Source organism: the organism of the source record quoted next, unplaced genomic scaffold (assembly GCF_019419815.1).
Source record: "Pyrus x bretschneideri cultivar Hongxiangsu unplaced genomic scaffold, Pyrus_bretschneideri_v1 Contig24, whole genome shotgun sequence".
Taxonomy (NCBI): Eukaryota; Viridiplantae; Streptophyta; class Magnoliopsida; order Rosales; family Rosaceae; genus Pyrus; species Pyrus x bretschneideri.
Genome location: NW_025999546.1, coordinates 53,936 through 76,816, shown reverse-complemented (window position 1 = coordinate 76,816; position 22,881 = coordinate 53,936). Strand labels below are relative to the sequence as shown.

Below are 22,881 nucleotides of genomic sequence, written 5' to 3'. Positions count from 1 at the left end.
AAGGTCCTGGAAATCAAGGCAACAATAACCGCACAAACTTGATTCAAAATGATGTGGATCCCTGACTGCAATGATTTCTAAAATCAATCTTGTATCTGACCACGCTGATTGGTGGATAGATACCGGTGCGACTCGCCAAAAAGTTGAGGGGAACAAGCAGCTATTTATGGGAAATGTGTCTGCATCTGTGGTGGCTAGAATAGGGAAATGTATTCCGAAATTCACTTCTGAAAAGGAATTAACCCTCCTTGATGCACTGTATGTACCCGATATAAAGAAGAATCTTGTTTCTAGTCTTATCCTTAGTAATAAGGGATTCAAACTAGTTTTTGAGTCTAATAAGTTTGTACTAACTAAAGGGGAATGTTTGTAGGAAATGCTTACCTTGCTGATGGATTATTCAAACTGAATATACTTGCTAATGCTATGAATGAAATAAATAATGCTACTGGTTATATTGTTGATTCATCTAATTTATGGCACTCTAGGTTAGGACATGTAAATTTTTGTTCTCTTTTTAGAATGCATAATTTAGGTTTGCTGCCCAAACTTGATTATTTAGATAATGTTAAATGTGAAACTTGTACATAATCAAAATTTGCAAGTAAAAACTTTAAATCAGTGCATGAAAAAACCAATGATTTGTTAGATTTAATTCATAGTGACTTGTGTGATTCCAACTCATGGTGGAAAGAACTGTTATGTAACATTTATAGATGATTTCAGTTAGACCTGTAAACGGGTCGGGTTTACTGGGTTTGGGTCGGGTTCAATCCTACTAGTTAAGTTAACGGGTCACCCAAACCTAACCCGTTAAGTTAACGGGTCACCTGAACCCAACCCGTTAAAGCTAACGGGTCACCTGTTTCACCTGTTAACAATTTGTTTTTGGGTTTGGTACCCAACCCGTTAAGCTGTGGTCCGATTCGACGTCGACTGACTTAAGCCTTGCGATAAAAAATGGTGGAGTAGAGTGAAGTGAAGACGGCGTCGTCTGTGTGGGATTACGGCATTGCAAATCTGGCGTGGCTGCATCTTGGGGAGTTCGACAATCGGATCAATTTCGGATCTTGGGGCGGATTTTTGGATTTTGGATTTGAGATTTGGTCGAGGCTGAGAGTTCAGCCGGGAAATGTTTTGCAGGTGTTTTGGTGAAAGAGCTACTTGGATTGGTCGATCGTCGTCGCGAAAGAAAAACAAGAAACGTCTCGCTTTATAATCAAGAAGAACATGAAATGAAGAAGATCTTCTGCATTATTGCAAGGCTTCAGATCCTTTTGCATTATGATTTCCATACAAATCTATGGAAAATGAAAAGCAAAGATTGAAAAATTTGATAAGAAATCGAACAAACAATTAAAGCAGAGACTGAAAGGCTGTTTGGATCGAGGGAAAATGAAGAGCAGTTGTTTACCTTCCGAAGCAACAAAAGATCTTCTCCTCCTTCTCCTTCTCCGTTGGAGTGAGAAAAGTGACTAAAAGACTATTAAAATTACACAAAAGTCCTCAATAACGGATGTTAATGGATGGTTAATGGGTTTTGCAGGTTTACCCGAAATGACCCTTTATTTAACGGGTGATTAACGAATTGACCCGTTAACCACCCAACCCGTTTATCACTCACCCGAATACTAATTTTAACATGTTGGGTCGGATCGGGTTAACGGGTTGGGTTGAAAATGCCAGGTCTAATTTCAGTAAGTATTGTTTTGTTTATTTACTTCATAGTAAAGATGAGACATTGGATATGTTTAAGACATATAAGGCAGAAGTTGATAATCAACTTAACAAGAAGATTAAAGTCTTAAGGTCTAATAGGGGAGGAGAATATGAGTCTCATACCTTTGCTGAATTTTGTACCACACATGGCATAATTCATCAAACAAAAACTCCCTATACACGACAACAAAATGGTATTACCGAACAAAAAAAAAAAGGACTTTTAAAGACATGATCAATTCCATGTTGAATAGCTTTGTGCTTCCACACAATTTGTGGGGTGAAGCTTTACTTACTGCAAATAAAATTTTGAATCAAATTCGACCTAAAACGAGAAAGGAGTCACCATAAGAATTATGGAAAAGAAGAACCCCAACATTCAAATTGCTTAACATGTGGGGTTGCTTGGCAAAAGTACAAGTCTCATTGCCAAAGAAAACAAAATTAGGGCCTAAAACTATAGATTGTGTTTTTATTGGTTTTGCATCTAATAGCTTAGCTTATAGATTCTTAGTTTTTCATTCCGAAGTACACGATATACATGTCAATACTATCGTAGAATCTATAAATGCAATATTTTTTGAGGATATATTTCCATGCAAAATGGGCAAGTCTAATTTCTTGAAAAAGAGCATGATGATGTATCTACGGTTAATGACCAATCTAGAGAACATGATGATGATTCATCCTCGTCTAGAGTTCAAGAAGAAGAACTTGAACCTAGAAGGAGTAAAAGGACAAAAATTCGAAAGGACTTTGGGCCTGATTTTGTGAACTTATTAATTGAGATAGAACCACAATCATTCAAGGATGCCATGTCCACTTTTGAAGCTCCATTTTGGAAGGATGCAGTTAACAGTGAAGTAGATTCCATTATGAAAAATCATACATGGGAATTAGTCGATTTGCCCCCTGGCAATAAGCCAATTGGGTACAAATAGATCTTTAAGAAGAAATTAAAACCAGATGGGACAATTGACAAATTAAGGCTCGCTTGGTAGCTAAAAGGATACCGTCAAAAACATGGTTTGGATTTCTTTGATACATACTCGCCTATAATGAGAATTACTTCAATAAGACTGTTGAGTGTTATAGCTGCACTCTGTAAGATGGAAATACATCAAATGGTTGTAAAGACTACATTCTTGACTGGAGACTTAGATGAGGAAATATATATGGAACAACCCATGGGTTTGTGGTTAAAGGTCAAGAACACAAAGTTTGTAAACTTGTGAAATCGCTATATGGCCTTAAACATGCTCCAAAGCAATGGCATGAAAAATTTGACCATATTATGATCACACATGGGTTTAAGATAAATGAGTGTGATAAGTGTGCCTACATAAAAACTCAAAATAATGCTTGCGTTATGTTGTGTTTATATGTAGATGATATGCTTATAATGGGAACTAACAAAGAGATAATAAATTGGACCAAGAAGATATTGAAATCAAGTTTCGATATTGGTCTAGCTGATGTGATTCTTGGTATAAAAATCAAAAGAAACCAATAAGGTTATACTCTTACACAATCCCATTATATAGAAGCTACACTTAGAAAATATGGTCATTTGGAAAGTAAACATGCAATTACTCCTTTTGATGCCAATAGCAAACTAAAGAAAAATAGTGGTGATGCTATATCTCAATGTGAATATTCACAAGTTATTGGAAGCCTTATCTACATTATTAACTGTACAAGGCTTGATATATCATACTTAGTGAGTAGACTGAGTAGATATACATGCAATCCAGGGCATGATCATTGGGAAGCTTTAATTCGAGTATTGAGATACTTAAAGCATACAATGAATTATGGATTGCATTATATGAGGTATTCTCCTGTGCTTGAAGGATTTACTAATGCGAATTGGATATCTGATAGTACTTACACAAAATCCACAAGTGGATATGTATTTACTTTGGGAGGAGCAACAATATCTTGGAAATCTTCCAAACAAACATGCATAGCCCGATCTATGATGGAATTAGAATTTATAGCTCTCGATATAGCTGGAGAAGAAGCTTAGTGGCTAAGAGATTGTTTGGAAGATGTTCTCATATGGCCGAAACCTATAACGACAATATGTTTACATTGTGATAGTCTAGCTGCACAATATTGAGCTAAAAATAGTGTATACAATGGGATGTCTAGAAAAATTAGCCGAAGGCATAATACAATCAAGCAATAGCTCTCTAGTGGTGTAATTTCTATTGACTATGTTAAGTCAAAAGATAATAATGTAGATCCGCTTACTAAAGGTTTGTCTAGAGAGCAAGTTAAGCATACAACGAAGGGAATGAGTTTAAAGCCAATAGAGTAAAATGAAACTGCCAAACAGAAACCTAACCTAGTGGATTGGAGATCTGATGGTCAAGGTTCAATAGGCAAACTGGTTTGGTTAGTTTCAATGAAGAAACACACTTACATACCCATTCCTATGATGGAAGAAGTATGGTGACTGCTGATGGGTGTAGGATATATTAGTTTAATGATATTGATACTTGTAAGTCAAGTGGAATAATAACAGCCTATTCTTAATCAATATCACCTATATAAGAGTAAATGTGGGGTCGCATTTATGAGAATTACATGGCTACATTCTCTAAAGCTCTCATGAATCCAGGATTTGTTTAGGACCAAAATGAAAACAAACGTATGAATTTACAAAGTGTTGGTGTGACATATGTTTTGCTTATTTTCTTGGTTTACTGCGAAGATGAATAGTTCAAGATTTTATATTCATTGCGTCATCTAGTAAATCCTTTAAGTATATACTAAGGTATGTTCAAGTCCAAAAGACATCTCTTCTGATGTGTGTCACATTTATTGTTTACTCTCATTTTTCACCTTACCCTAGGACCTAATAATCAGCTCAACATGTGGGGTATTGTTAGAGTTTTGAGCTCCTTTAGTCCCACATCGAGGAACTTAAGTTCCCTAGAGGCCCTTATATTAGGTTAGTCACCTTTATTAGTGATTAGGTGTTAGACCATTTGGAATGAGAATTGAGGTTTGGGCCAATAATTGTGAAGATTAGGCTTGTGATAATTATACCATAATATTAATATAGGGAATTGTTATTACCACTCTAAAAATCTCATTCTAAACTCCAAACTTTCTATATTGGGAAAGAAAAAAAAACACTTATGAAGAGTAAAGAATGAGATTTTTGGAGTGCTAATAATATTTTTCTTAATATAATATTAATATTATTAATCAAGACAAGGGCCTTGGGGCACTTGGGGCCTAAGAAGTTAAAATTAATAAGAGTTCATTAATTTTAATTTCGAATTAAGTTTTTAATTAAACTAATTAAGAAAACATTTTGATTAATAGACACAACTGTTTGGAAAGAGTTGTGTGGTTTCAGATACATCCAAAAGGTATTTGAAAAGGTATGAAATAACCTATATAATTGAAGACTCTCAGTTCCTTCGTGTATCATCTTTTTCCTTTCTATCTCTCATACAAAACCTTACAGAGGGTAAACACACAAAGCAATTTGCCAGAGTTCTATAATCCAGTGCGGGTTGTAGAATTAGATAGTTGTATCTTGATCGAGTAGACATCATAGAACCACAAGCACAAGAGTGGGACGAAAATACTGTTCGAAGAACATAACTTTTGCGCTAGCCTCTATCTGTGTAAATCAAGTTAGTACCATTTTAATTCTTGTATTTATTTATGTTATTTCATTCTGTATTGCAAGTATTTTTTGTTAATAAAGTTTTAGAATTTTAAGTTCTGTTATTTTTATTTATTTCTGAATTGTTATCCAACAAGCATTTCATTACTTCGAATATCCTTACCTTTTCAGGATCTTTACATTGTCTCTTTTAGGACAGTCATCTCTTATTAGATGAATTTATTTAGAGAACTAGGATCATAACCTCATCTAGAGCGTTATAGAGTTTGGATTTTTAATCTCCACTTCTGGGGAGTTGAATCATTGGGACCTATACATTTATCATGCTTCAGGCATGAGATGCAGTAAAATTGACAGTGCATAGATTATCCTTTTTGGGACTTGAATCCATGTGGTGACTATTATGCTTTGGGCATGCAACATTTTAGTAGTGCTAAGTCCATGGATAGTCTTATTGAAATATGAGTCGGTTAGTTAGCACAAGATTTAATGCATGAATAGGTGCTCGGGAAGCATAACACTTTCTTGAAATATGAGTTTTCTAACAAAAAAACAGTTGAGCTTCTAAGAAGATTCAAGCAGGCATTTTCATGGATATTTTTATAAAAGGGTAATTCTTAGTTTATTACCCTCAAGGATTGTAATTTTCAAACTTTCATACGTCAAGGTCTTTTTCATCCCAATTTCATACCTAATGTTTGAATTTTGTGACATTTTCATACTTCCATTAGTCTTTTTGTTATTAGCCTAGTTAACTTATGACGTGGCTAGACTTTGGCACATCAAAGTTATGTAGACCTGGCAATTTCTTATACGACACGTAAACAACACGAAAATAACAGGTTTCAGGTCGACGTGATAACTAATCAGGTCGTTATTAAGCCACACGATAAGAACCCGTTAATAACAGGTCCTTAACATGTTTACATGAGAGTGACACGCATGTAACTCATTTTGACACATTAAGAAAAAAGTTATTTTGATGATTTTAATTTTTTCAACTACTATAAAATACAATAGCCATTGTGTGTGTGTGTGTGTATTGTATATTAAAAGTGTATTCTTGTATTATTTTTTTATAAAATTGAAAAAAATTGTTTTATTTATTTATTTACTTTTATAGTATACTATAAGCAAAAAGTGAGATTAAAAAAAATTATAAAACACATTAAAAATCAAGTAATTTAAAAATACCAAACACATTAAAAAAAATTATAATAATTAATTTACAAGTACGAAAAAATGTGAAAAAAAAATATGCAAACACTTGTGATCGTATCCTTTACGCTTTGAGGATGGATACATCATCGTTTGAATTTTTAAAACCATACAAATCCTCAGGAATATTAACTTTAAAGGAGTTCAAAATAAATAAAATTCTTAATCATTAATGTACAAGTCTCAAACATGTGAAATCACATACAAACGCTCGTGATTGCTTCCTCTACGCTTAAACGATGGTTACATGATCGTTTAGATTTTAAAACCCTCCAAATCTTATGAAACGCAACTCCCTTTATTTTGCATATCCTTGAACATTTGGTATTTTATAGTAATGTACTAATATTTTTTCATTAGACTCTTTTTTTAGGGTATGCAATACTTGAAAGACAAATGTTTTTTCATTCTTTTATTTTTTATGTTTTCAAGTAATATTTATCTAACAATACAGTATGCATATACTAATTTAGTATTATGTTTTTCATTTTCACTATTTATTGATTTAAAATATATATTATTTAACAGGTAACGGATCGGGTCATATTACCTGATAATATAAACAGGTCTATTTTGGGTTAGGTCAGTTTATCTGTTTACTTTAACCGGTGTTACATGACACGATCCGTTAAGATCGTAGGTAAATCACGAAAATGGCATGAACACAAAAAACACGTCATAAATACCAGGTCTAAAGTTATGCCACATGAGCAATAAACATAAAGAATTAATTCATAAAAAGTAAAAAGACAAAATTAAAGAAAAGGCATCTCCCTTTTCTCTTCCCCTCCCTCTTTCACTCCCACCGCACTTCCATCCCACCCATCGGCCCATCTCCCCATTTGCGACCAAATGTCAGCGTCTCCACCAAGCTCTCTGCTACAGCCTACACCGTCAATAAAATATGATTTTTACGGATTCCCTTGAGGAAATATGGTTTTTTTTTTTTTTTTTTTCAAAACCCATATCGAGAATTTGATTATTAAGAGGAGAAACTAGCTTTTTTTTTTTTTTTTTTTTTTTTATATATATAAGTTATTCATTTATCTTTTTAGTATCTAGAAGTGAAAATGTTTTAAGTAGTTAAATGAAAAAAAAATAGTTCTCAAATTATAATTCTGATAACTTTTCATTACTGAAATTTTTCAGGAAGCAACGAAATTCCATTTTCCACTGCTACAAAGATTGCAGCTACCAAAATACAATGAAGCCTTACTCCAGCCCTGGAAAATCATTGTCCCACAGAGATGATGTGATGAAATGCACTTCTGAATTTTGAACGAAACACTTTTAGCCGAGGAAGGAACTCTCAACCTTCGGTTCTAAAACTTGAAAGCAAGGTTATGCCTTTTGCTATGAAGTCCAATAATGGTTCGGCTGCATGTGTGCTGCACATTGAATGTAACCTGAGTAACACCTCACTTCGCCGAGAAAGGTAATGGAGTGACCTCGTTTCATGAAAGAATCAAGGACTCTTCGCCAGTAGAGAATTACGATAGATAACTAGTTGGACGTAGTAAACCTATTGTTTAAAAAATGTTAGGCCTCCTGAATCGAACTGATTCTACAACTCAATCCTATTTAACCAAACTATTACCTTTGATGGTTGCCTCTAGAAAACGCTGTCTAACCGGGATGTCGTCGTCTGTCGACGGTTAACACAAATCTGTCTAACCAGATTGTATTCGTGCTAATAGTTAGTGAAGCTGATAATATTTCTCAAAAGGGTTGAGAGAATTTGGATAGAGCATTAATTTGTGCGTTGAGTTAAAGATCCCTCTACGTTGCAAATCCTCTTGTTTTTATAGGACTAATGCGCTTGGATGTGTTATAGAGTCCATGCCGTGAACACCAAGTCATATTTTGATAATGTCACGTTTAAGTGATTAGTTTATCCCACCATGTAACTGTCTAGGTGCATGCAAGTTCCAATGATAATTTCTATGGACTTATTCCAACTCATAATTATTCAAGCCAAATGACTTATCACGAAGTTTGATCAGATTGGCTTTTAGGTTTCCACCTATGTGTCCCGTGTTTGAAACTCGCCCTCTCCTTATCAAGGTCAATTGCATGGTTTAATGTAGTCTTCTCACATCAATCCAACTTTTACGTATTATGGAGTCTATAAAAATCACTGACCGTTGAATCAACTTGTGGTATCAATCCACTGCCCACTCATTTTTATCCTCATCTCCAAACTAAAATATATTTCTCCAAGATAATTATTACGATAATTAAGATGTGTAGGTCATTTGTAAAATTTTTAATTCATTCAATGATATCAATTACTCGGGTGATAATGCAAAAGCGAGTCCAAACAAGTAATTATTATATTTTCATGTGGATTTAAATGAGATTCCTAGTAGGTATTATTAATTTTAGGTTTAGTATATAATAGAAAAGCATTATATGTTATTCTTAGTATCTAGTCACTTCAAATTCATAACAAATATTGTAATTCTTTTTACATGGTATAATATTTAGCTATATATGGATTGTTTTTTTGGTGAACTCTATATATGGATGTTACGTAGATTGTATCTATTATCTTTTAACAATGTGTATACATTGTATTTTTCGTAATATCTGTACTCATTTTTGTGTGAGAAGAATCCTCACATTTAAAAGGAGCTAATGCTAATTTAGGGTGATTAAGAGATTTTACAATTTGGTTGTTCTTGTGGTGTAATTACGTAATTAATTATAGAGTTGTGGTTACAAAACTAAAGCCCAACGGCTGCCTACTTGTGTATATAACCGTGTATGTGGGTTGATAAATGATAAGAAAGAATCATTTCTACAATTTTATTTAGCCTGCAAATTAGTAATTTTCTATATTTTCCCAGAAGGATCTTAGTCAGAAATTCCACATATTGTCCAAATTTAAACATTACTTTAAATGGCTTTTAGATTAGAAAAATGCCAAAATAAAAGTATACACGAACGGTGCAGGTTTAAAAGAATCAAAGCCAATTTACAACACGACGAAACAAAAAATATAGGTAAAGGGCCGGCATATATGTACGTCTTATCACACAGGTTTGTTTGTTTTTTTCTTTTCTTTATTTGGTTTATTATGACAAATCACAATTTTCTTACGTGTAATACTATTCCTATCATGTTTTTATACCATATTTTCATACTACTTTAGGTTGCATATGATGTGAACAGCCACATTATTTGAATTAATCAAATGAACTAAATTTGAATTAATCAAATGAATTAAATTTAAAAATCTAATTAATTCAAATGATGTGACTATCCACATCAGATGTCATCTAAAGTGATATAGAAATGTGGTATAAAAACATGGTACGATAACATTCCTCATTTTGTACTCTCTCTCTCTCTCTCTGTCGGGCCATGCCTAGGAGTATATATAAAGGAGCAAACATAGAGACACAGAAACAGAGTGAGGGATATCACTCAAAGTGCGAGCTTCTTCTCCCTCCCTCTCTCTCTCTCTTTCTGTGCTCACAGAGTGAGTGTTCTCTCTCTCTCTCTCTCTCTCTCTCTCTCTCTCTCTCTCGTTCTCTCGCTCCCTCTCAGTTTCTTTAGTGAGTGAGTAGTAAGTTATAACAAAGCAAAAGAGAATCATGGTGATGGGTTTCGTGGTGGGTGTGGGAACGGGGCTGGGTTCTATTTGGATGGTACTTTTGTTGAGCTTTGTTGGTCTTGTGGCCTTCTGGTGGCTTATCAAGAATGCGAATCGGTTGCTGTATGAAACCAAGCTGGGTGAAAGGCAGTACTCTCTCCCACCTGGTGACTTGGGCTTGCCTTTCATTGGCAACATGTGGTCCTTCCTCAGAGCTTTCAAGTCTAACAATCCTGAGTCCTTTCTCGATACGTTTGTTTCCAGGTCAAATTTCACCTCTCTCTCTCTCTCTCTCTAATTTTGCTAAAGTTATATTGTTCTTCCTTGTTTAGCTAAAAGCAAACTAAGTTGCATTATGTGGTTGATATTGAGCCAAAATGATACATTTAGTACCGGATATCAGTATATGCTTACAGTGTCGATATCTGGTCGATATCATGAAGTGTTCAAAAAATAAATGATTACCAAAATGTCGATCATGTTTGCACTCTATGTATCCGTAAATGGGTGTTTGAATTACCAATTTGTCCCAACATGGGAAAATCTTCCGTTGTACGTCTTTGTTTACCACAAGTAACGTTTGTGAAGTACAGAGTAGAAAACGTTACCAAAAACGCTACATAATTGCCTTTTTTTTTTCTTTTTTTTTTTTTGTCACTTTCACTGTCACATTTGTAACCAAAGCTTTTGTCCTCTAATTTATTTGTGTAACTGATATTTTGTGTGCATGTTTGACACTTGTTGAGGACAGTCTTTACACAATGTGGGTGACTGCCACCACCACACTTCATGTAAATACTCCCAAATTTTCACCGCTCCTTATTTTGAGTTTTCTGCACAAAAACCCTTGTTTTAGCATGCTTAGGAAGGCTCACTACTCTCTTTGTCCTACGAAAAACTCTTGATGACATAAAATAGCGTCACAATAACGTTATGAGCCATGTAAATTGTCCTCATTTCCGACACGGTTCACGCCTTTTCTTGTTTTTCGCATTACAAGTAATTGTCCACATAGGATATGTCAAACTTGAAACTACCCAAGAAATTATTTGAACTTGTGTCAAGTTAACAAGACGGATTTTTATTTAAGCCTTTGATAAGAGGGGCCTATCTCCTCCTTCTCTGTCCCACACACTACCCACACACTAACTGTACATGAGGACTTTAGAGTACAATGGGTGGTCATGTTAAACCAAATTGTCCATGTAGGATGCTAATTAAAACTATAAAATATCCCAAATCTTGTTTATAAGAAATTTGGGTTTAACAGTAAACATTAAAAAAAAAAAAAAAAGGTTTTATATTTGGTAGATGTGGTACTCTTTTTTCTTGACAAAGTTTCTTCAAGTCGTTTTAACAAGTCAGGTTTTAATGAGGCCACTAATTTCCTCGTCTGCTTGATCTCGTCTGATGAAGAGTCAATTTACCTTAAATAAAGAAAAATAAAAAATGGTTTTAGAGTTTAGTCTTTGATGGGTTGAGAATATCTTCATTTTTGTATTAAGGGGATTTGGTAAAGTTGTTAATATTTTGAATGAGTAGCCTAATTTAATTTCAATATGCTTCTCCCTTGTCCTCAACTACTTGGCATTTTCTGACCAAAGAAAGCACTTGGCATGCATTTAGGTGCAAAAGTGGGATATAATGGAGAATAGAGAACTTGACTCATTCCTACTGAGGATGTGGAAGTCAATTTTCCAAACATTAGGAATATGTTCCCAATTTGTTGAGTTGATCGACTAGAACTGCTTTTTTGCAAGTGATTCTCTTTAGAAACTGCTTTTAATATTCTCCTTTGTTTTTTTCCCTGTTCTAAAATAAAAAACAAACAAAATTAAAAAGTTTAGAATTAAAAACGGACATGTGTGCTAGGAAACTAGATGAACTAACAAGTTCAATAGGTGGCCACCACTATAGTTTATGGGAATAAGAAGCAGAAAATATTTTTGGTCCAAAACCTGCATGCTTTTGTTGGGTACCATGCATGTAGCAATGTGTCACACTAATGTTTTGTCAGGGCGATGCAGTGCGTCTAATGCACCCAATACAAACTAGTATATGGATGAAAGAACATTAGTTACATTGTACCATAATGTTGAACAATGTGAATGGAAGAGTTTCTTTTCGCCTCACCATTTGTCACTTCAACTCAAAAGCGAGTCTAACACGAGCGCGCGCAAACAGACACATACACTCTTCTTTGGTTGACCCTTTTTTCATTTGAATTATTTGGAAGTTGATTATCGGCTTAGTTCAATCGTTTTGTGTGTGCCATATATTTAGCCAATTTGACTAATTTCAGTGTAACTATGTTACCATATCAATGAACAATACAGATTTGGGAAAACTGGAATCTACAAGGCCTTCATGTTTGGGTTCCCAAGTGTCATTGTTACAACGCCTGAAACAAGTAAAAGAGTTTTGACAGATGACGATGCATTCAAACCCGGGTGGCCTGTTTCTACTGTGGAGCTAATTGGAAAGAAATCATTCATTGGTATATCTTACGAGGAACACAAACGTCTAAGAAGGCTAACAGCAGCTCCAGTCAATGGTCATGAAGCACTCTCCGTGTACATGAAGTACATTGAAGAGATTGTCATAAGGTCCTTGGAAAAATGGTCCAAAATGGGACAAATAGAGTTCTTAACTCAACTCAGAAAGCTTACCTTCAAGATTATTATGTACATCTTTCTTAGCTCAGAGAGCGAGTCAGTCATGGAGGCTCTGGAGAGGGAATATACAGTACTTAACTACGGAGTTAGAGCCATGGCAATCAATCTTCCAGGATTTGCATACCATAAAGCACTTAAGGTGAGGAACTGATAAATTGGATTTTTGGTTTCATAACTTGGACAGTTGTGTTTGTAATTTTTTTGGCATTTAACTGAGGTCTTTGCATTTCAGGCTCGGAAAAGTCTTGTTGCTATATTTCAATCAATTGTGGATGATCGAAGAGCTCAAAGAAAGGCCGGAAACTACTATGCAAAGAAGAAAGATATGATGGACGCTCTGCTGGATGTTGAGGAAGATGATGGAAGAAAACTTACCGATGAGGAAATTATAGACGTACTGTTAATGTACTTGAATGCAGGCCATGAATCTTCCGGCCATACCATCATGTGGGCTACCGTTTTCCTACAAGCAAACCCAGAAGCTTTCCAGAGAGCTAAGGTATTTGAATTCACATATTTTTGGGTAGTTCATCTTGAATGAAGTTCTTTTATTGTCTCCTTTTCCTTTTGAATATTAGGGGACTGATTTACCTGTGCAGGCGCAATGACACAATTCACCAGTCGCAGCATTTTAGCCTTCATTTTGCATGCATAATCAATCCACTTTGATTAGGCCGCATTTTTTATATTGATCGATATTTATGCTGTTATTCAATGAATTCTGGTTTGATCAATCCACCGATATCGTTTGATGAATTCTGTCTGATGACTCCTAAAAACTTTAAATATTATTTGCTAATCATGTTTGAACAACTTTAGGCTGAGCAAGAGGAGATTCTCAAGAGGAGGCCACCAACGCAGAAGGGTATGACACTTAAGGAATATAGGGAAATGGACTATCTTTCAAAGGTAAGTGGCTTCACCTTCACTTTCCTCTTTATTCAGCAGCTGCCAAGTGATTCCAGCTAACTGTTTTAAACTCCATAGGTGATTGACGAAACTCTTCGAGTGATAACATTCTCACTCACCGTCTTTCGTGAGGCAAAGAAGGATGTCAAAATAAATGGTAGGTTAAGATTTTCTTTCTTATGTATTTTACTCTGCATACATATCTTCAATGGTATTGGTTACACATTTTTCTTTGAATAACTATGAGACCTCAGAAATTTACGTAATGGCTTCAATTTCAGGTTACAGCATTCCTAAGGGCTGGAAAGTATTGGTGTGGTTCAGGAGCATTCACTATGATTCTGAATTATATCCAAACCCAATGGAATTCAACCCTTCCAGATGGGATGTAAGTTTTTAAACACCTGTAATTTACTAATAATTATGAAAAACAATAATTTATACTTACATCTAACTTGTTTTCCTGCTTTCTGCCGGCCCAGAATTTAACACCGAAGGCATTAAGTTTTCTTCCCTTTGGAGCTGGAAGCCATCTGTGCCCCGGAAATGATCTTGCTAAGCTGGAAATTGCTATTTTCCTTCACCATTTCCTCCTTAATTATAAGTGAGTACTCTTTAATAAATTCCTCTCCATGACTAAAATTGGAAACTTTGTTGTTATAATCTTAATAATCTTCTAATGTTTCGGTGATTTGATGCTGCAGGATGGAACGCGCTAATGCGGGATGCCCCTTGATGTACTTGCCTCATACTAGGCCAATAGACAATTGCATGGCAAAAATCAAGAAATGTGGATCTGCAAAGGCCTGAGAGCACTGAGAGGATAAGAGAAGAGAGTACACAGATTAAGGTATTTCATTTCGTAGGTTATAAATATAATCCTTTTTACGGCCTCATATATTTCACTTAGGTTCTATGATTTTAATTAGCAAATTTTGAACCTAATCTTCTGTCCATCTGTTACCAGCCCAGGAGCCACGCCAGCAAATATACACAGAAGTGAGGCGGCCGGGGAGTTTCCCCGGATCAGCAGCTAGCTATGTTTAGTTAATTTAGAGGTTATGTTTCAGCGGGAAAGAAGGCCTAGCATGCAAAACCAATAAGAGCTGGTATTTGTGCATTTACAGGCTTGTTTAATCTGTAACCTTGTTGTCTTCTCTTAATAAAACTGCTGGACAATGCACCAAGGACTCGACTCTTTTTTTTTTTTTCTTTCTTGGGCTGTCTTTTGTGGTTTTCTCCATTTATGATAAATTTGGACGAGAGATTAAAAGATTTCGGTTAAACTAATTAGAAATGCACTGCTCATGAGCATCATAAGGTCACCAAACGAATGAGAGCTACACGTTTTGAGGCATTATGTCCTTAATGGTCCAACGATGCCAACTAGAACAAAATTACTATGTACATCACTACATTTGATACTATTTTGACGGAATAAAAAGAATTTAGTCAAAGTTAAGAGAATATTGAGTTTCAAGCTATAAAATGACCATATTTGAGTTTTAAGGAGAAAAAAAAATAGTTACGAATAATTATAAAATAGAATATTATTAAGAACATGGATAAAAAATATCTTGAAACAATAGTTCAAATTTCAAAGCCCAACAAATTCTCGAAATTGATCCCTCCTTTAACCTAATGGCCAAAATCCTTATTTATATTACAAAAGGTTTTAGAATAAAACTAGAAAATATAATAAAATAATAAACTAGCAAATAAAAGGTTTCTATTTAAAGTTAAATTCAGACTTCTCAGGAAAACACATTTTTGACCGCCAAATCAATTCTGATTTGGACCAGAAGGTCTCTTTTGAAAGTTTAGGACGTTCCCAACAAATCCATCTTCCTCAAAATATGCCACATTTACCTTCAAAATACCTAAAACATCCAAAAACGTTAATTTGAGAAAGCTACGCGCTGGACCTTCTTTTCTTCGCCACGGTCAAACGGTTTAGTAGAAAAATCTGAAATCTTGACACAATCACCTTGGAAGACTCACAAACATCATCTGATTGGAATCACTCCAAAATTCATGCGTTTGATTACTTTATGCTCAAGAGAAAGTCGCATATCCTATATTAGAAATATAATTTAAGAGTATCAAAATTCTCACAAAATGACCAATGAATTAATACTAAGAATAGAGTAAAAAAATATAATATAATATTCCCTCATCACCTGTGCACGTCTAAAACTTGATAGTATACATGAGATAAAGTTCCGGGAAGGAAAAACTAAAGTAACGGTATTTCAAATTCGAAGCGAAATGACAACGGCTACTTTGGCAAGATAAATGGGCAAGGCTATTACAAACACCACAAGCTCAGGAAAGGGATGGTCCAACCCTCACATGGCGGCTGCTTCTCGCGCCATTGCCAAACGGATCCCATTGTTTGATCGTCCTCAAATTCAGAGACGCAATGGTAAATATCAAATACTAACTCAAAGTATTTGTCACACACTGCAAGTGTTTGATGAAATCCCTGACTCACATGCGGTAGCCTCTTTTTCTTTCTTAGGATGAAAGTTTCTATGTTTAAACTCTGTCTTCGTGAGTTTTAGGGCTTTAATTGTAGAAAACTGGCGCAAGTAGCTCTCAAGAAATCTCTGGATGGCTAGAGATGGTCTGGGATTTAATTCCAATGGAGCAACATCCTCTTTTCGTGACTACACTGTGGCAGTTATGGCACGAAAGGAATAAGGTTCTTCATGGAGCCAAGGTGTCGTGGGTTCTTTGTGTGCTATGATGAGGCGTATAAACAAGTTCTGAACTCCCATCATAGGAGTACTCCTTCCTTTGTGTGCTAGTGAGGTCCGCTGGAGGCCTCCTAGTGTAGGTATTCTCAAGCTCAATGTGGACGGAGCTATCAATGTTATTAATGGAACTAGAGGTGCGGGAGGCATTGTCAGGGATGATCGAGGATGGCTAGTAGGGGCTGTGGCGATGAAAGCTCCAAACATAGTGTTGATCCTTGCTATGGAATTGTATGCTCTGGAACTGGGGATCTCTTTTGCGGTGGATGCTGGGTAAGTTCCTCTTGTGATTGAATCCGATTCTCTGCAGGTTGTTCAACTGATCAGTAATGACGAAGAATGTTTTACAGCGGAAGGGGTTCTTGTGGATGAAGTGCGCCGTCTCCTTGCCTCACAAACTCAAGTTTTAGCTCAATGTCTCTGGAACACACATCAGATAACATGTTATAGTTTACGTCAAGAGAGGTTGTGTTTTTGGCTTGAGAATGGACCGCCACTGATGCAGAGTTGTGTTCAAGAAGACCTCCCTACAAGGAGTCATAAAGGGTCGTGTTTATCATTGTTTAGGTCTCGGGTGAGGAGGAGCTGATGTACTCGTTTGAGTTGGGTTGGTTTGTTTTATTGCGCGTGTTTTTTTGTTCATGTGGTGTTCCGCTAGTAAGTTTTTTCTGAGACCCCGTCCCACCACATATGCCCCGTTTATGTACTTGTTTACGTTTGATTATTGAATGAAATCCAGTGTTATCCTAAAAAATACTGCATCCCAAATGCTAAATGTTTTTCAAAATAAAAGAGGATTTGAAAGGATCTGAGGATAAAGGCAGAACCTCATGTTTAGGGAAGCTGTCACAGACGACCTGTCAGCCATATTAGGTGACCGGCTGATTGGGCTTTAAAGCACATAGCTTGCTGCTAGGACCAGACCAGTCGGTCTACCTTGCAGAATTCAAATTCTCACACCTCTTCGGAGGTGGAGTTCTGTGAATACGTTTAAAGCTGGGAAGCTCCATATATAGTACCAAAGTTACTCAAATCAATGTTCTCTAAGTTTGAGAACGAAATCAAATGAGCAGACATGTCTTGCTTGAAGTGGTGCTTCTTGATCAAAGAGTGCAAACCAAGAGATATCAGGCTTTGAATGGTTGTTCCATTTTAGAATCGGATACTTAAACCTCCTTAAATAGAGGGCGAAATTTTGGAAGAAAGTATGATTGATATTCCTACAAATACTCAAGGCTATACACAAAGCCTACTCCACCTTTTTCAATGAAAAACCAAAACACTAGGAGCAATTTTTCTGTAGGTTTCGCAAATTTCCTTGGTTTTTTACTTGAGTATTCCTTGTTAACTCTTGTGTGTTTGGGGTTTGTCTTATGAGAGTGCAAAATTTTGACAAATAATAAGCATAAAGCTATGCTTCATTGTATCCATAGGGCTTATTATTCAATAACACCTTTGTAAACTTGATGTGGACGCTAATAAAGTCTGATAGATAGCACATTTATACTTGCCTTGAAGCAACTTTTCATCTTCATCGTCATATTTTCAGAAATTTTCTCGAACACCAAATTTCGTCCATATTTGGCTTTTTATTTTTATTTTTATTTTTTTTTATTTTTTTATTTATTTTTAATTTCTTTTCCATTCCATCTCATGTGCTTCTGCGTCACTTCAGAATGCGAGGGCTAGGAATCCTGTTTTGAGTGACAGGGAGCAACCAAGGACTCGGTTTAATCCCCCTTGGTCCCCTCCTCCCAATGATACGGTAAAGATTAATGTGGATGCTAGTTGGAAGGCGGGTGGTAGCACTTGTCATATGTGGTACGGGACTCGAACTCCAACTGCTTGGCGGTAAGGAGGAAGGAAATAAGGGCTCCATACATCCTGGTGGCAGAGGCTTTGGGTGCCTTGGAGGGCTGCACTCTGGCTCAACAAATGGGGTACTCGAGAATTATCTTAGAGTCCGACTCTAAGGCGGTGATCTCGTGGTTCAATGGTTGCATAGATAATGGAGGCTGGGAGGTGTTTCCTAACCTCTGTAAGATTCGGCAGGTGGACAACTCCTTTCTCGCGTGCAACTGATCTTGGGTCTCAAGATCAGCAAATGAAGCGGCGGATTTCATAGTGTCGCATTATGAAGCGGAGATGAGCGACTTGCTCTGGTTTGAAAGACCCTTATCTTCATTTGTAAGAATCTTGAACAGGACGGGCTTCCATGCCTCCAAACTACTTTTTGTTTAGGGAGGCTGTAAAGGTTGACATGGGGGTATTTCTCTCGGTTTCCTTTTGTTCCCTTAGTGTTTTTAGCCTGATGTTTGTTATCCCGGAGTTGGCTTTCTGTACTCTTCTTGGCTTCGGCCCTGGTAATGATATTTCCAGTTCGTCCATTTTGGTAGGTGGACGATACATGACCAACTTAAGAGGGTAAAAACTTAATAGTTGTCCGCACTTAGATGAGTTGGTGCTATACATAGTCGATTGATTACACTTGCACGAATTGGTTGGAAATATAATTGGTTGGCGGTTGTCGGTTTTAGTTAGTGGCAGAAAGTGTCATGGATGAAAAATTTGAATATCTGATGGTGAGGAGGATATTGGGTATTTAAAAAAGTTTAGGTTACCGTCTTATAAGAAGAGGGGATGGGCGAAAACGTTAAACCACCCGCAAGTTCATTAATGGATTAACCACCTTAGTTAGTAACTCAACAACTGCTAACTTGTGACGTTTGCCCACCATTAGTGTCATTCAAATTGAACCACCACCCTCCCTGGTGTAGAAACGCCGCGACACTAGGTCATCCGCCATGAACAAGGGCGGGGAGCTAGAGGCCTAGGGACAAGGGCCCTTTATCAAATTTTGTATAGCCAAATTTATGCGTTAATAATATATCTACAAAGTTTATCACATCCTTATCTTTATAGGTCATACCACTTGGCTGTGGCTTTCTTCAAGAAGTTAGACCTTTCTAATCACTTTCAACGAGAAGAAAGTAGCCTACTTTTATACTTACGAGTTATGGTTCTTTTTGATCACTTTGTGCGTGTAGAGAGTAAGGTTACTTTTATAGTCGATGACTAAGTTTTATGAGTAATTTGATGTTGTGCTAGGATAGCACCAAACTTTATGGAATCAACTCAAGCTAACCCACAGGAAATTTATCAAATGAAAATGCAAGAACAAAATATAAAAGACACCAAGATTTTAACGAGGTTCCTCAACAGTCAGTGTAACTGGAGTACGTCCTCGGAGCAGTAGGAGCTCACCCAATAATCCACTATCAACCAAATGGGAGTTTACAAAGTGTTGACAATCTCACAACCCAAAAAACCCAATACACCCAATAGCTCTCACACACCAAAGAAACAAATAGAGAAAGAAATATAAAGAATAATTTCTTCTCTATACATATAGCTCAAAGCTATTACAACAACAATTACTTTGGTTGATGATTACCAATCAAATGAAGCAACAACTTCTTCTTCTGTTTTAGGCTCTCTGCAACTCTCCCTTGCTCTCTGCAAAAAGGAGCTCTTTTTTCTCTCTAGTTTTTTCTTCTTCACCGAAATGAGCTCTATATCTCTCTCTAGCTTCAAAGGCAATTCTTTTCTATTAAACCAACACCCACGGGTGTTGAAGAGAACAAAAAACAAAAAACCTTTTCCCTTTTTTTCTCCCCAAAACAAGGAAAGGTGTTGTCCACCTTCTCTTTTTCTTTTTATATGTTTGTTTAGCCGAAAGGTCTTTTGGACACTTGTCCACTTGGCCACATACTCTAACAATCTCCACCTTGGCCAAGTTCCGAAAGACGCCATGATAAGCAAAAATGCTTCAAAACTCCTACTGCTCAACGCCTTCTTTATATAGGCAAAATGTGAGCCAAGTTCAAGCAATGAATAAACTTGGCTACACCAACAACCTTAGTCAACATATCAGCGGGGTTGTCTTTAGTTGGAATCTTCTGGAGAATGATCTCCCCTTCACCAACTACTTCACGAACAAAGTGATAACGCACATCTATGTGCTTGGTCCTCGCATGATGAACCTGATACTTAGCCAAATAAATGGCACTCTGACTATCACAATGCACCTCCACCTGCTTCTGATCAACCCCCAAATCTCTAATCAGTCCATGTATCCAAATGGCCTCCTTTATAGCTTCAGCAACTGCCATATATTCAGCCTCTGTAGTAGACAAGGCAACAGACGACTGCAAAATGGACCTCCAACAAACTGGTCCTTTAGCCATAGTAAACACATAGCCTGTAGTAGACTTCCTTCCATCCAGATCACCTGCATAATCTGAATCAACATAACCAACAGCAAAATGACTAATACCAGAGTCATCCCTCTCAAAGCATAAACCAACATCTTGAGTACCATGGAGATACCTCAATATCCACTTAGCTGCTTGCCAGTGCTCTTTACCAGGATTATGCATATATCGACTCACCATGCCAACTGCATGAGCAATATCTGATCTAGAGCATACCATTGCATACATCAAACTACCAACCAAATTTGCATATGGTATATTTTTCATTTGCAGCTTCTCCTTATCAGCTTTAGGATATTGTAGAGAGCTCAATTTAAAATGAGGAGCCAAATGGGTACTAACCGGTTTAGTTGAATCATGAACTCTAAACTTCCGAATCAACTTTTCAAGGTATTGTCTTTGATTCAAACAAACCAAACCCTTCTCTCTGTCTCTAGTGATCTCCATGCCAAAGATCTTCTTTGCTTCACCAAGATCCTTCATCTCGAACTCATTCTTCATTTGATTCTTCAATTTCTCAATCTCTTCGACATTCTTTGAGGCAATCAACATATCATCAACATATATCAACAAATAAATGAAAGACCCATCTTGCAACTTCTTGAAGTACACACAATGATCATATTGACTTCTAGAATAATTTTGGCCTCTCATAAATTTATCAAACCTCAAATACCATTGTCTTGGAGATTGCTTCAAGCCATAAAGTGATTTCTTCACCTTGCAAAACAAATTCTCTTTCCCTTTCACTTTATACCCATCCGGTTGACACATATAAATCTCTTCATTCAAATCACCATGTAGGAAAGCCGTCTTCACATCGAGTTGCACAAGCTCAAGATCATATTGTGCAACAAGAGCTAACATAATGCGAATTGAGGAGTGCTTCACAACTGGAGAAAAAATTTCATTGTAGTCAATGCCTTCCTTTTGTGCATACCCTTTAGCAACTAATCTTGCTTTGAATCTTACATTGCTTTTCTCATCAGCATTTTCCTTCTTGGCATACACCCATTTACAACCAATAGCTTTCTTACCCTTAGGCAATTTAGCTAACTCCCAAGTCTTGTTCTTCAAGAGAGAATTCATCTCATCACCCATGGCATTGCACCACTTCTCCTTTTCCTCACTCTCAATGGCTTCCTCAAAATTGGATGGAATCTCATCAGTGATAATAGGAAGAGCAAAAGCAACATAGTCACTATACCGAGCTGGCTTGGTAATTTGTCTTTTTCCTCTGTTCTTGGCAATAGACTCTTGAGGTGAAACTTGCTCTTCAACTTGAATAGAATCTTCAAGTTCAACTTCTTCAACATCCTCATGGTCTCCCACTTCTTCACTTGTAGTGGCTTCGACATCAGCGGAAATAGGATTTGAAGTACTAGAGGTAACTTTCTCAAGCTCCACCTGTTGGACATCTTTCACATTCTTTTCAGAGTCTCTGAACATATTTTCTTCATCAAATGTCACATCTCTGCTGATTTCAAGTTTCTTCATCTCCGGGCACCATAACCTATAACCTTTGACACCACTACTAAAACCAAGAAAGATAGCCTTTTTGGCTCTAGGATCAAGTTTATTTTCAGTTACATGAAAATAAGCAGGTGAACCAAAAATACGAATATAATCATAATCAGTAGAAGGTTTTCCAGTCCATACCTCTATTGGCGTCTTACCCTGAACAGCAGCTGATGGTAATCGGTTGATGATGTGACATGCATAAGTAACTGCCTCTGCCCAAAACGACTTGCTCAAACCCGACTGAGACAACATGCATCTAACCTTCTCAAGCAAGGTTCGATTCAATCTTTCTGCAACTCCATTTTGTTGTGGAGTTCCCCGGACACTAAAATGTCTCACAATCCCTTCTTCCTCTTTGCAAACTTTAAAGAAAGGGTCGGATGTGTATTCACCACCATTATCCGATCTCAAAATCTTAATCTTTCTCCCAGTCTGGTTCTCAACCATTTTCTTCCAACCCAAGAAAATGCTCAACACCTCGCTCTTGTGCTTCATAGTGTAGACCCAAGACCTTCTTGAATAATCATCAACAAAGGTCACGAACCAATGTCTACCACTCAAA

General features: G+C 36.6%; 1 protein-coding gene across 1 annotated transcript; it reads left to right on the top strand.

Annotated features, from left to right (window-relative positions):
• Positions 1–9,991: 9,991 nt before the first annotated feature.
• On the top strand, positions 9,992–18,912 carry LOC103939254 (ent-kaurenoic acid oxidase 1). The gene is made up of 9 exons (XM_048585976.1): positions 9,992–10,448; positions 12,521–12,998; positions 13,092–13,358; positions 13,679–13,768; positions 13,847–13,925; positions 14,050–14,156; positions 14,251–14,372; positions 14,473–14,618; positions 14,736–18,912. The coding sequence occupies exons 1-8, from the start codon at positions 10,186–10,188 to the stop codon at positions 14,576–14,578; spliced, it is 1,512 nt and encodes a 503-aa protein (XP_048441933.1). The 5' UTR covers positions 9,992–10,185; the 3' UTR covers positions 14,579–14,618; positions 14,736–18,912.
• The last annotated feature ends 3,969 nt before the right edge of the window (positions 18,913–22,881 follow it).

What these genes read in the sequence shown, in the direction of transcription:
- LOC103939254 (XM_048585976.1), top strand. Translation starts at nt 10,186, where the DNA reads ATGGTGATGGGTTTCGTGGTGGGTGTGGGAACGGGGCTGGGTTCTATT. An exon ending in CTCGATACGTTTGTTTCCAG is followed by an intron (nt 10,449 to 12,520) that starts GTCAAATTTCAC and finishes TGAACAATACAG; the next exon opens with ATTTGGGAAAACTGGAATCT. An exon ending in CATACCATAAAGCACTTAAG is followed by an intron (nt 12,999 to 13,091) that starts GTGAGGAACTGA and finishes TTTGCATTTCAG; the next exon opens with GCTCGGAAAAGTCTTGTTGC.